This window comes from Tarenaya hassleriana, unplaced genomic scaffold, assembly GCF_000463585.1.
Source record: "Tarenaya hassleriana unplaced genomic scaffold, ASM46358v1 Cleome28, whole genome shotgun sequence".
Taxonomy (NCBI): domain Eukaryota; kingdom Viridiplantae; phylum Streptophyta; class Magnoliopsida; order Brassicales; family Cleomaceae; genus Tarenaya; species Tarenaya hassleriana.
Window position 1 is genome coordinate 1,067,613 of NW_010966021.1, and position 11,878 is coordinate 1,079,490.

The window sequence follows — 11,878 nt, forward strand, 5'->3', positions numbered from 1 at the left end:
CACACCCCCCCCCCCCCCCAAAAAAAAAAACAAAAAAAAAACGTGTAAATTAATGCATAATATCAGTCGTCAAGAATAATAAGCTCACATGAAGATGAACCCCAGGGCATGGACGCCAAATCCTGTTGGATCCGATGTTTCTCCTCCAAAGCGAGGTTTCCCTTCAGACAAATAGATACCATCTTCAGACATGTTGCGTTTGTTAGAATGTACTCCGCCACTTCTTTCTCCGGCTCCGATCCAATGTAACGCTTCCACTGGAAAGTTTCAAGGCTCGAGAAAAGACACGGAGGGACATCAACTGGTCGTTTCCACGAGATACGGGGGACCATGTAGAAGAACCTTTCCTGAGACCAAGATGGCGATCATAAGAAACGTAAATATACGGTTGTATCAAAACTATGAACTGAGTGAGAAATCAGCATACATTCTTGAGTTTTAGAACTCGTAGGTTAGGAGAAGCTTCGAGCATATACGCAAATAGATCACCCCAGTCGTCGCCACATATCCGTAACTCGAGATGAACAAGCTGGTTGAAGACCATGTCATCATCACTTGGTAGCAGCACATCCTGTTTGGTTATGCCAACATATTGAGAAGATAAACACTAAACACTATGTAATACGACAAGAAACCATTTAGATAACAAGAAAAGATTGCCTTTTTCTTTGTTGTTTTCATTCACAAATATATATCCATTTGCAAACGGAAGACATGTTACCTGTACAGCTAAGGAAAGACGTTTAACTGATATAAGAGATCCTAGAAGCTTCAGAGGAGGTATAACGGTAACTTTTGCCTCCACCACCTCGGGCATGTTCTCGACCAGCACAAAGTCATTACCGGTATAATCTACAATGTGCAAATACTTCAAAGAAGGAGTATCTATCACCAACCCGCCATATCCGCCACACATGTTACGTGCAGATAATCTTTGTAAGCTCGGCATTTCAATGGCGTATATTTCGTACACGTCAGAATACCATTCCACAGTTAAATCTTCAAGAACAGGACAACTTGATAAAAGTCCATGAAAACACTCAAAGTCTTTAAAGCGCACTCCCATGAGATGCAAAGTCTTGAGGGATCGGAAACAACATCGAGAAGGAACATCCACAAGAATGTAATCTCTGAGTATCAACCTCTCGAGAGTTTCACAAGTGTAGAGGCTACTCGGCAAGAGAATCCCATCCTCTCCATCCTCATAATCATACTCATAATCGTAAGCACAAATGTCGAGCTCACGAACACGGCGCTCAACAGCAATCCTGACCCATATTCTCATATCTTCTGAACGAACAGAACCCGAATCTATGCGAAGACACAGGCTTTCTAGGACTGGAAACTTATTCGATAGCAAAGACCTGTTAACTAGCTCCGTGAAACTTCCTAGTAGAGTCCCTTCTTTCAAAGAATCAAACTTAAGTTTCGGCACCATCGTCCAAAGTGAATGCCATCGTTTAGACAACACCATGGTGCCGACGACATCTTTTGTCGGGATTAAGGCAAGAATTTGCGACAGCAATTCATCAGGCAACGCACTGATCCTGTCCAAAGTCATATTTTCTGCAACGGATTCCGCTGCCAAAACCAGAAACCAAAAGTCAATGATGGGGCCTTTTGTTGAGCTTGCATGTGAAAAACCATAAAACCATGAGGAAACCATGAGAGAGAGAGAGAGAGAGAGAGAGAGAGAGAGAGAGAGAGAGAGAGAGAGAGAAATGGAAATTACTTGGCATTGACGTCGCTCTGTGTGACATTGTGAACGCGTAGTAGGGTTTATGGTCAATTGTAATCGCTCGTATGATATTGTGACGGGGCCTTTACTGGAGCTTGCATGTAAGAAACCCTAAACCTAACCATAAAACCATGAAGAAGCCATGAGAGAGAGAGGAAATGTACTTCACAATGACGTCGCTCGTGTATATATCGTAGTTCTGTCGTAGGGTTTATGGTTTTAATAGAAGAAAGAGGTGGAGCTAAATAGAAAGTCTATCAAAAGCGGCGCGGCCCCGTGTTTGTTTCCTTTTTTTTTTTACCTTTTTTTTTTTTGTTAACTTTGATTTACCTTTTTTTTTGTTTTACTAATCTTAATTGACCTTTTAACTCTAAATATTAAACATTAAATCCTGATTTCAAAATTCTCAATCCTAATTTTTAAACGCTAAATAAATTAACCTCTAAATTATAAATTTTAAATCCAAGATATGCAGATTAGTAGGACGATTTAGATTGTTAAGTTTAGGTTTCGACTAGAATTCAGAGTATATAGACTAGGGTTTAGAATTTTAAATTTAAATTATATGGGTCAGAATATAGAATTTAGAGAAAAGGAAATTAGCAATAAAAAAAGGAAAAAAAGAAAAGAAAAGGAAGATTATTAAAAATAATTCGCCAATATTCCGATATATCATTCATCGAGGAGCATGAAGTAAAAGACACAAAGACTTAGAAAAATTATACCCAAACAGTTATTCGCCGTAGTCCCAATTTTTTTCCAATATTCCGATAAATCATTCACCCTAGTTACTTCGCCGTAGTCCCAAATTTTTTCGGGATCGAACGCATAAATTCTTCATTCATCCTACTCATTACTCGTTGAGTCTTGAAACTTGTGAATTCATTGCATGTGAGATTTGGTTTTAGCCTAGGGAGACTTGAATTATATTTTAACAATTAAAATTTTAAATTTATATTTTTATAGTAAAAAAAATATTTTTTATTTTGTACGGGGCCAAATATTTTTGAGATGGCTCCGATTAAAAATATTTAAATAAATGGTGTTAGGGTTGTGTGCAGAATATAGTTGCTATAAAAGATAAAATCAAATCAACATAAGAAAATAAGGATAAAGAGGTAAGTAATAAAAGATACAAAAGTGGAAGATAAAATCAAATCAAGAAAATCAAACCAAATACAAGCTGGCATGAAGTTGAACCCCTGGGAATTGAAGCCAATTCCTTCACTATGCCAAGTTTCTGGACCCGATCGAGGTACACATCCGGGTAAATAGCTACCATCTTCAAATATTTTGCATTTGTTAGGATATACTTCGTCACTTCTTTTTGTGCCTCCCGTCCTTTACAACATTTCCACCGAAAAGTTTCCAGGCTCAACAGTAGACATCGAACCACATGATTTGATCGTTTTCACCTAGTTCGGGGATCTTCGTACAACCTTTTCTGCGACCAAGATAGTAAGAAATTTAAATACAGTGCACTAGCGAATATCAAACTGGAAACTTGAGCGAGAAGTCGGTATACACTGTTGAGTTCTAGAACTCGTAGGGTAGGACAACCTTTGAGCATATACGTGAGTAGATCACACCAATCTTTGTCACATGTGTATAACTCGAGATGAACAAGTTGATAGAACACTCTGCCACTCAGAAGTGACTCACCCTGCTTATGACTGAAGATTAAGTGGATAAACACCGCAAAGACAAATCATTCCGAAAACAATTTCTAATCTATTTCCATCCTCAAATCCATATCCATTTGTAAACTAAAGACATGTTACCTCTTCGTAGTTAAAAAAAAAAGACGTTCAATCGATGTAAAGGATACTAGAATCTTCTTAGATGACATGTAACTCTGCATTATGAATCTGACCTTTTTAAAACATCTATATGCACTTTGGCCAGAAAGCTCCTGCCCTGTTCTGGAAACGTATACCTACACGAGAAGGAAAACGAGTTGTACGAGTGAGGAATTTCATGTGGCTTACAAACTATACAGGAAGGTTTGATGACCACAAGCTTATTAATTCAAATTGGCTGCACTTTAGGACAAATAAATCGAGATTGTTCCCCTTGGAAGCTAAAGCATAAAGTTTTCCAGTAGTGCGAGGTGCCCTTTTTCACTTCTACTTTGAACTATGCCTCCTCTCCTCATCGTAAAGAATCACCATCTTGATTGAATTGTGCGTGTGTGCATCCATATATATGTATCACATTTTACTTCTGAGGAAAATTCAGTTCTCTATGTGTTCTTTCTGTCAGCAACAAACCTTTCTTCTGCAGAGCCACTGTTTGCTGAAACACGCCTTTTGCCAGCATCCTTTGGAGCAGCAGAACTCGTTTTAGGATCCAACCAGCCTTCTGAAGCATGTAAGCCTTCTTGACCCTTTGACACCCTTGACTTGGTTTGTCCAACTGAGCGACAGAACATTTAGGTACGTAAATAACTCAATGGGAAATAGTTCAACTAACAAGAAAAATTCCACCTTTTCCCTTTTTTGTATACAGTCTCAAATCAATCCATTCTAACAGAAGACGGGTTACCTTTAAAGTTAAGGAAAGACGCCCGACTGATATAAGAACTCCTACAATGTGCAAATACTTCAAAAAAGGTATCAATGAAATCATCTACAATGTGCAGATACAGCAGTTAAGTTCTCAATCCTGTCCAAACACCACTCCATGGCCAAATCTTCAAGACCAAGGCAACTTAAACTTCAATGCAGCAAGAGAGTTTAATACAGATTTCAGAAACACAGTAGAATCAGCAAAAACAATGAACTATTCTTTAACAGGGAAAATTAGAGAATAGAGTAGCAGATGCTTCATATCAGAGCAACCCACACAATCTTACCGAAGAGTTTTATACAAGAGTCTATGGGAAAGCGTTTCTAGCATATCCTCCCACCCCAAAAAAAAAAGTTAATGTATAATATCAGTCGAAAATAAGCTGACATGAAGTTGAACCCCTGGCCATGGAAGCCAATTCCTTTACGATCCGAAGTTTCTCTTCCACATTGATGTATTTCTCAGTGTAAATAGATGCCATCTTCAAACATGCAGCATTTGATAGGATGTACTTTGCCACTTCTTTTTCCCGGAATGATCCCTGGTAACCTTTCCACTGGAAAGTTTCAAGGCTGGACAATAAACATAGAGGGATATGATTTGGTTGTTTCCACCAAGTCCAGGGATTTGATTCATTTGAATACAACCTGTCCTGCGACTAAGATTATAAGAAACAGAAAATACAGTGTTGTATTAGATAATTGAACTGGAAAATGTACGAGAAGTTAGCAGGTTGAGCAAGTAGTGTACATTCTTGAGTTTCAGAACTCGCAGGTTAGGAGAACCTTCGAGCATATATGCAAGTAAATCACACCAGTCTTGGCCACGTGTGAATAACTCGAGATGAACAAGGCGATGGAACACAATGCCGTTCAAAAGCAGCACACCCCGCTTATGATGGAACAATAAGTAGATAAACACCAGCGTAATGAGAAAGCATTCAAATTCCAATAACAAGAAAAGAACGCCATTTTTTCTTTGTTGTTTTCAATCCATTTGAAAACGGAAGACGAGTTACCTCGACAGCTAAGGAAAGATGCTCAACTGATGTAAGAGAACCTAGAAGCTTCTGAGATGGTACATTAAACAAGTCAACAATTGCCTCCACAATCTCAGGCATGTTCTCAACCACCAAAGAGGTATCAGTGTCATGATCTACAATGTGCAAATACTTCAAAGAAGGAGCATTTATCACCAACCCGCCATATCCGAAGCCAGGCGTGTTATATGTGGATAATCTTTGTAAGCCCGGCAATGCAATAGTGTAACTTTCCTCCCTACGGGAATACCATACCACAGTTAAATCTTCAAGAAGCGGGCAACTTGATAAAAGCCTGTGAAAACACTCCCCTTTATAGCACACTTCTATGAGATGCATAGTTTTGAGGGATCGGAAACATGATTGAAAAGGAACATCCACAAGAACACCATCTCGAAGTATCAAAGTCTCGAGAGTTCCACAAGTACAGGCTATCCGGCATGCGAATCCCTTTCTCTTCATCATCATAATCATAATCATAACCGTGAAGACAAATTTCGAGCTCACGCACACGGCGTTCAACTGCAATCCCAACCCATATTCTCAAATCTACTCCACGAGCAGAGCTCGAATCTACGTGAAGACACGGACTTTCTAGAATTGGAGCCTTATTCGATAGCAAACTCCTGTAAACAAACTCTGTGAATGCTCCGCGTTCAGTCTCATGGCCGGAAGAAGCATACTCAAGTCTCGGCACCATCGTCCAAAGAGACTGCCATCGTCTAGACAGAACCATAGTGCCAAAGACATCTTTTGTTGGAACGAACGAAAGAATCCGAATCAGCAATACATCAGGCAACAAACTGATCCTATCCATATTACAGCAACCCGTCCTGTTTCTCAAGCCGATTTAGCTGTCAAGACCAGAAAAAACCCAACTTCAAAGGCGAGACCTTTGTCGGAGCTAGCATGTAAGAAACCCTAAAACTAACCATATGAACGATGAAGAAGCCATGGGAGAGACAGAAACTTGCACCCGTTCGCAGTGTCGTCCCTCGTCCCTGGAGACACCCTCGCCTTGTGTTGTGAACTGGACGAAAGAGTAGGGTTTGTACCCTTTACAGCGAGAGGAGAAGGAGAAAAAGGGTTTTTTATTCACCTTCCATTAAAGAGTGGCAATTTTATATCCCATCAATCCATTTTTCAAACCCTGTAATCTTTGTCTATAAACTCTAGATTCTAATCGAAATCTAAACTTACCAATAATCTGCATCTCTTGGGACTTAAATTTTTTATTTATAGGTTAAGTTTAGAATATGCTTAGTACCTGTTTTAGGGGGCATTATCAAAAATACCCTTAAAATGCTACTTCTACTTCAAGACCTACCCTGGTCACATGTGACCAATGTGACCGAAATATAGTATAGTCACATTTTGATTTTTATCGATTATAACGTTAAATTTATGGTGATCACACTAATTCATTATATTCATACCTTGTATATCTTACTAATCATTTGATTAAAACATCATAAATTTAACGTTATGAACAATGAGATCAATATGTGACCACACTATATTTCGGTCACATTGATCACATGGTCACATGGTCACAAGAATAGGTGTTGAAGTTGAAGTAGCATTTTAAGGGTATTTTTGATATAATGCCTTTAATATGTGTATGCAGTCAAATGGTACCAACCAGCAGTTAGTGCCGTCAAAGAAACAAAAGGAATCCGAAGCGGCGAAGGGATCGAGCAGAAAACGACAAATACGCCAGCGAACGCCACGTCGCTCTCCTCCTCTCACGCTCGGTCACATTGGTCACATGGTCACAAGGGTAGGTGTTGAAGTAGAAGTAGCATTTTAAGGGTATTTTTGATATAATGCCGTTTTAGGGTTTTGCGTTTCGCTATTTTACATAATTTACATTTTAACTCAGGATAATGATAAACGCGCTCTTCTCATTCTTTGCAATTCTGGCGTTTGGTAAGAAAGAGAATGCATGTTCTTGGTGATCAACAACAGGACATTAATCAATGTCATCAGTGATAGAGGTCCAGTTTACGACAATGATGTGTTTTGGATTTCATGAATCTTCACATGAATATATATTCAAAAGGATACATATATTTTTATGGCTAGTTGTTCATACATCACGGAAACCGAAATTTTCTGAAGCAATGATCAAAGACGCACAAATTCGTTTCCATGTTTTTCTTATTTCTTGTTTCCATGAATATACAGGAAAGTTTTTTTCGAATATAAATTATATGAAAAGAGAATCCTTCTGATAATATCGAAAAAGATACATCGATTCCAATAAATATAAAACACTAACGAAAAAAATATAGAGAAAATAATCAAGACCTCATGGAAGGAACAAGGCTCCAAAGTAGTTTATCCCTTATTCTCGAATCTTGGATTTTTCGAGTTTTGAAGAACACAGACACTTCCATCGCAAACATATTCCCCAGATCCTGAGGGTTTCATGAAACAACTCAACATGTTTGAGAAGAAACCCATCAGGGTCTTTAGAACCAAAAAAAAAATGTACAATTTTTTTTTTTATCAGAGCAGCGAATCTGAAAGGTGTATGTATTCAGCCTTACATGAATATATATATATATATATGTATGTATGTGTGTATATATATTTATAAAAAGAGATGGGCAGAATGGGAAATGCGAGGAACAAAGTTGTGGAGAAAAATGAGAGAGAAAGAGATAAGTCAGTGGTGGTGGGCTAAACTAAATTTATGGTGTTAATAAATTTAAAGATTGAAACACGTTTGTTGCATGGATTTGACTCATTAGTAATTTAGCTACAACAAGGCGGGGTTAGGTTTAAGAAATCAATTCCTTTGTAAACCGAGACCATAATATCTATCTATCTATCTATATATATATATATATGATACTTGCCAGAATAATTTTTTAATTAATTTTGCAAAAAAAAAAATCAATATGTTGATGGGTATTTTTAATACCCTATAAAAATAAATAAACAGTTTCAATAGAAAATTTTCTAAGCCCATATTTCATAAAAGTATGTTATCTTACCATAAAAGTATCAGAATGATCTGTATGAATAAAGAATCAAGCAGTTGCATTGTAGATTGTATTTTGCACATGTTTCTGATCTTCGTTTGGATCTTTTATGTAAAATGCGTTGGGAGTTGGGACCATATGGATGACGGTTGCTGATTTCTCTCTTCCAACCTAATTTTCCAAACCGGACCAAACCACCAGGTTCGATTTTTAAGTTAAACCGGCAAAAATACATTTTCCAGGTTCATTGTTTTCAGATACTAAATTAGCTCGGAATACTGAGTTCTTTAGTAACATGCAAAAAAGAACTTTGCGCCCAAAAAAAATCCAGATATCAAAGTACCCTTTTTAGATACAGATTTCATCCTCCTTGTCATTTTGCCATGATTTAGTGTGTGATATCATATGACAGTTCTTGATATTGATTCCTTAATCTTGAACTTAATGAAGCTTAAGTGCATAGATATGAAAATCAATAGAAAAATAGATTTCATAAAAACAATTTCGAGATTATATGCAGCAAGGGTGTTTTAATGCAGATTTCAGAAACACAGTAGGAATGCTTGGAAGAGAATCAGCAAAAACAATAAACTATCACACAGGAAAAATGAGAGAATAAAGTAGCTGATGCTTAACCCTTTCATTGAACCATCAAATATTTTGATTAAAATGAACCTGAAGGGTAAGAATCATGGACTGAAGTCACTCAAGTTTTTAGGTACTTTGTGAAAAAGCATGAGGTATCTATCCTACCTGAGAACTGAATGCAACACTTCAATGTTTCGGCTTCTTCCTCGTTTGCTTCTTCGTCTGGCCTTTCCTTTTGGACTTCCTAGACCCGCCTCCGCTCTCCTGTGTACCATAAAGTTTTATGCATCAAAATTTCAGGAGACAATTTCTGTTAAACAAAATCTGATTGATATGATATGTAACTCTGCATTATGAATCAGACCTTTTTAAAACATCTATATGCACTTTGGCCAGAAAGCTCCTGTCCTGTTCTGGAAACGTATACCTACACGAGAAGGAAAACGAGTTGTAAGAGTGAGGAATTTCAGGTGACTTACAAACTAGACAGGAAAGTTTGATGACCACAAGTCTATTAAGACAAATAAATCAAGATTGTTCCCCTGGGAAGCTAAAGTGTAAAGTTTTCCAGCAGTGCGGGGTGTCCTTTTTTATTTCTACTTTGAACTCTGCAGCCGCTCCTCATTGTAAAGAATCATCGTATTTTTATGAAACAGGAAATGCCGTTTGATTGAATTGTGTGTGAGGGTGTCCATATGTATGTGTGTCACATTTTACTTCCGAGGAAAATTGAGTTCTCTATGTGTTTCTTTCTGTCAGCAACAAACCTTTCTTCCTTCTGGTGAAGTATACCAGTGGCCTGCAGAGCCACTGTTTGCTGAAACACGCCTTTTGCCGGCGTCCTTTGGAGCAGCAGAACTCGTTTTAGGATTCAACCAACCTTCTGAAGCATGTAAGCCTTCTTGACTCTTTGACACCTTTGACTTGGTTTGTCCACTTGAGTGAATCTTGTTGCGAGTGTTTGCAGTTTTCGAATTCCCTCTGGTGCCAAATTGGTTCCTACAATATCATTAAAGAAATATGTCAACGCTCTGGAAATCAAAGATAAAAATAAACATAATGAGAAAAGGAATCAATACAAGAGTAACCAACATATAATCAATAAGGAATAAGCTCTGCCGGCTCCCATTGCCATCGACAATTCCCAGAGGTGAGAAGTTTGGCAAACGCTTTCGGGCTAAATCCCGGATCCTAGGATCACTGTGCAGGAAGAAACGATGAGAGGGGGGAGATGGGTGGGCAAAATCCCAACATTGCTCAGCTTGCTGACCACTTGAGTTAAAATGTTCACCCGTTTTACTGTTTGCAGCAGCATTGCTACAGTTTTGAGGTGTGCAATTCTCCTTCATTGAGCGAAAATAGTCCCGACAAACATCATCTAATGCAGGTGTATGAATCTGGAAAGCTTGGGGAGAGAAATCTCTCCATAGATCTCCAGTGCACGACATGGACCCCGACTCATTTTCCTTTGGTTTACTTCTAACTGATTGAAGACCCTTTGAGGATGAACCATTTGAACCGGTCACTCTGCTCACACCTTTACTGGTGGATGGGCGGTCTTCTTCAGAATCTGAATCAAGTAGCTGGAATTTCCGAAGAGGACTGCAAGTTGACCTTTGAAACAATGATGCAGCAGAACTAATCCCAGACCCATTGGACATTGGAACGTCTAACTGCTTCCCTTTTTCCCTCAGGGAGGAAACCCGATTCAAAACCCCAGGTACAAGAAGCGGAACCTTTGAACTGCTACATGAAAAGCGAGATCTTGTTGAAGCAGGTACTTCTGCATGTAGTATATCCAAAATGGTTCTAGTGAATTAATGAATACAGAAAGCAAAAACAGAGTAAACTACAACAGCGTACACGTATCGTTCAATTGAAAATTTTAAGCCATACATCTTTTGTTTCCAATAATTTTGGTGTTCAAAACTCTGCTCTGGCTAGTACGTTAGATAGTTACAAAATGACTGCAACATTTCCCTACCCTATGGATCACCTAAAACTTAGACCTTCAGTCCTTGGCCACACACCAATTGATCGTTTGCTCGCAGTGGAAATGAAGTTCTAAATTAATACTTCAAAGTCTTAAGTGCACGTGATTCATCATATATCTATGTCCAACAGATACTGAATGACACTGAAAGTCCTTTATCTATCTCCAAAGATACCTGTAATATGGAGAACGTGTACACAGATCAACATTAAGACATGTTGCCAAATAATAAAGCTTCTGTCTTGAGCTACAGTAAGGTATCCCATGATCCTCTTATTCCTCTGTGATTCTTAACTATTCAGCTCATGGTTCAGATAGCATACAAGTTCACAAATTCATCGAATTTCAGTTCAATTGTCAGTAAATTCAGCGCGAACTTCTGATTTCATGCATCTGCAAACAGAAAGGCTTATATTTCCAACATTCTTGCGAAATTTAAATCCAATTTTGAACATGAACGTAAAGCAAAAAAGCACAGCGACACACTCAAAGATGCAGCTCCCAAGCAAAATCCAGCAGAAATGTAAGACCCATTTCACGTACACCCATGAATGACATGAAAGATGAAGTAAAACTCAAATAGAGTGTGATACCCGCAAGAAAATCATCTGGAGAAGAGAACTCCTCAACATCATCGTCTAGATCATCGCTACGACCTAACACCTCCTCAACTAGGGCTACGTTACTGTTCTTCGAAGATTGTTCCGCGCTAGTTCCTCTCCTCAATTCCTTGAGAACCCGACTTGAATACTTCGGTTCAGGCTCCGGATCCGAATCCGATATCGTGAGACCCAGCTCATCATCGCCATCTCCGATTACGCGGTCGCAGGAAGCAACAGGAGAACTAGGGTTCCGTTGGGAGGGTAATCGGAGCTCCGACTCAGTATCGATATCAAACCCTAGCGAGAACGATGGTGGTTCAATGTTGTCCATGGGAGGAGGAACGAGAGAGAGCGAGGGGG

General features: G+C 38.7%; 4 protein-coding genes across 6 annotated transcripts; all 4 read right to left on the bottom strand.

Annotated features, from left to right (window-relative positions):
• Positions 1 to 62: 62 nt before the first annotated feature.
• On the bottom strand, positions 63 to 1,851 carry LOC104818124 (F-box/FBD/LRR-repeat protein At5g56420-like). Its single transcript, XM_010547579.2, has 4 exons — positions 1,733 to 1,851; positions 722 to 1,581; positions 428 to 571; positions 63 to 347 (listed from the first exon to the last, which is right to left on the bottom strand). The coding sequence occupies exons 1-4, from the start codon at positions 1,758 to 1,760 to the stop codon at positions 63 to 65; spliced, it is 1,317 nt and encodes a 438-aa protein (XP_010545881.2). The 5' UTR covers positions 1,761 to 1,851.
• A 968-nt stretch (positions 1,852 to 2,819) lies between these two features.
• LOC104817868 lies at positions 2,820 to 11,869 on the bottom strand. Of its 3 annotated transcripts, XM_010547229.2 has the most exons (6): positions 11,510 to 11,869; positions 10,016 to 10,706; positions 9,691 to 9,922; positions 9,288 to 9,350; positions 9,089 to 9,187; positions 8,326 to 8,506 (listed from the first exon to the last, which is right to left on the bottom strand). In XM_010547229.2, the coding sequence occupies exons 1-5, from the start codon at positions 11,847 to 11,849 to the stop codon at positions 9,110 to 9,112; spliced, it is 1,404 nt and encodes a 467-aa protein (XP_010545531.1). In that variant the 5' UTR covers positions 11,850 to 11,869; the 3' UTR covers positions 8,326 to 8,506; positions 9,089 to 9,109. The 3 variants fall into 3 exon arrangements, with proteins under 3 accessions (XP_010545529.1, XP_010545531.1, XP_010545530.1); XM_010547227.2 differs by lacking the exons at positions 8,326 to 8,506; positions 9,089 to 9,187 and adding an exon at positions 2,820 to 3,611; XM_010547228.1 differs by lacking the exon at positions 8,326 to 8,506 and having other exon boundaries at positions 8,905 to 9,187.
• On the bottom strand, positions 4,432 to 5,705 carry LOC104817871 (putative FBD-associated F-box protein At3g50710). The gene is made up of 3 exons (XM_010547232.2): positions 5,325 to 5,705; positions 5,057 to 5,197; positions 4,432 to 4,964 (listed from the first exon to the last, which is right to left on the bottom strand). Exons 1-3 carry the CDS (start codon positions 5,682 to 5,684, stop codon positions 4,674 to 4,676), a joined length of 792 nt encoding a protein of 263 aa, XP_010545534.1. The 5' UTR covers positions 5,685 to 5,705; the 3' UTR covers positions 4,432 to 4,673.
• LOC104817870 (putative F-box/FBD/LRR-repeat protein At4g26350) lies at positions 5,570 to 6,601 on the bottom strand. The gene has a single exon (XM_010547231.1). It carries the CDS (start codon positions 6,160 to 6,162, stop codon positions 5,659 to 5,661), a length of 504 nt encoding a protein of 167 aa, XP_010545533.1. The 5' UTR covers positions 6,163 to 6,601; the 3' UTR covers positions 5,570 to 5,658.
• Positions 11,870 to 11,878: the final 9 nt, after the last annotated feature.

Coding starts and splice junctions, on each gene's coding strand:
- LOC104817871 (XM_010547232.2), bottom strand. CDS start 5,684: ATGCATCTCATAGAAGTGTGCTATAAAGGGGAGTGTTTTCACAGGCTT. Junction 5,198..5,324: donor ATCTTTCCTTAGCTGTCGAG/GTAACTCGTCTT, acceptor TTCCATCATAAG/CGGGGTGTGCTGCTTTTGAA. Junction 4,965..5,056: donor GAGTTCTGAAACTCAAGAAT/GTACACTACTTG, acceptor TTATAATCTTAG/TCGCAGGACAGGTTGTATTC.
- LOC104818124 (XM_010547579.2), bottom strand. CDS start 1,760: ATGTCACACAGAGCGACGTCAATGCCAA. Junction 1,582..1,732: donor CAGAGCGACGTCAATGCCAA/GTAATTTCCATT, acceptor TGGTTTTGGCAG/CGGAATCCGTTGCAGAAAAT. Junction 572..721: donor GTCTTTCCTTAGCTGTACAG/GTAACATGTCTT, acceptor ATAACCAAACAG/GATGTGCTGCTACCAAGTGA.
- LOC104817868 (XM_010547227.2), bottom strand. CDS start 11,849: ATGGACAACATTGAACCACCATCGTTCTCGCTAGGGTTTGATATCGAT. Junction 10,707..11,509: donor TCCAGATGATTTTCTTGCGG/GTATCACACTCT, acceptor TACTACATGCAG/AAGTACCTGCTTCAACAAGA. Junction 9,923..10,015: donor TTATTCCTTATTGATTATAT/GTTGGTTACTCT, acceptor ATGATATTGTAG/GAACCAATTTGGCACCAGAG.
- LOC104817870 (XM_010547231.1), bottom strand. CDS start 6,162: ATGGATAGGATCAGTTTGTTGCCTGATGTATTGCTGATTCGGATTCTT.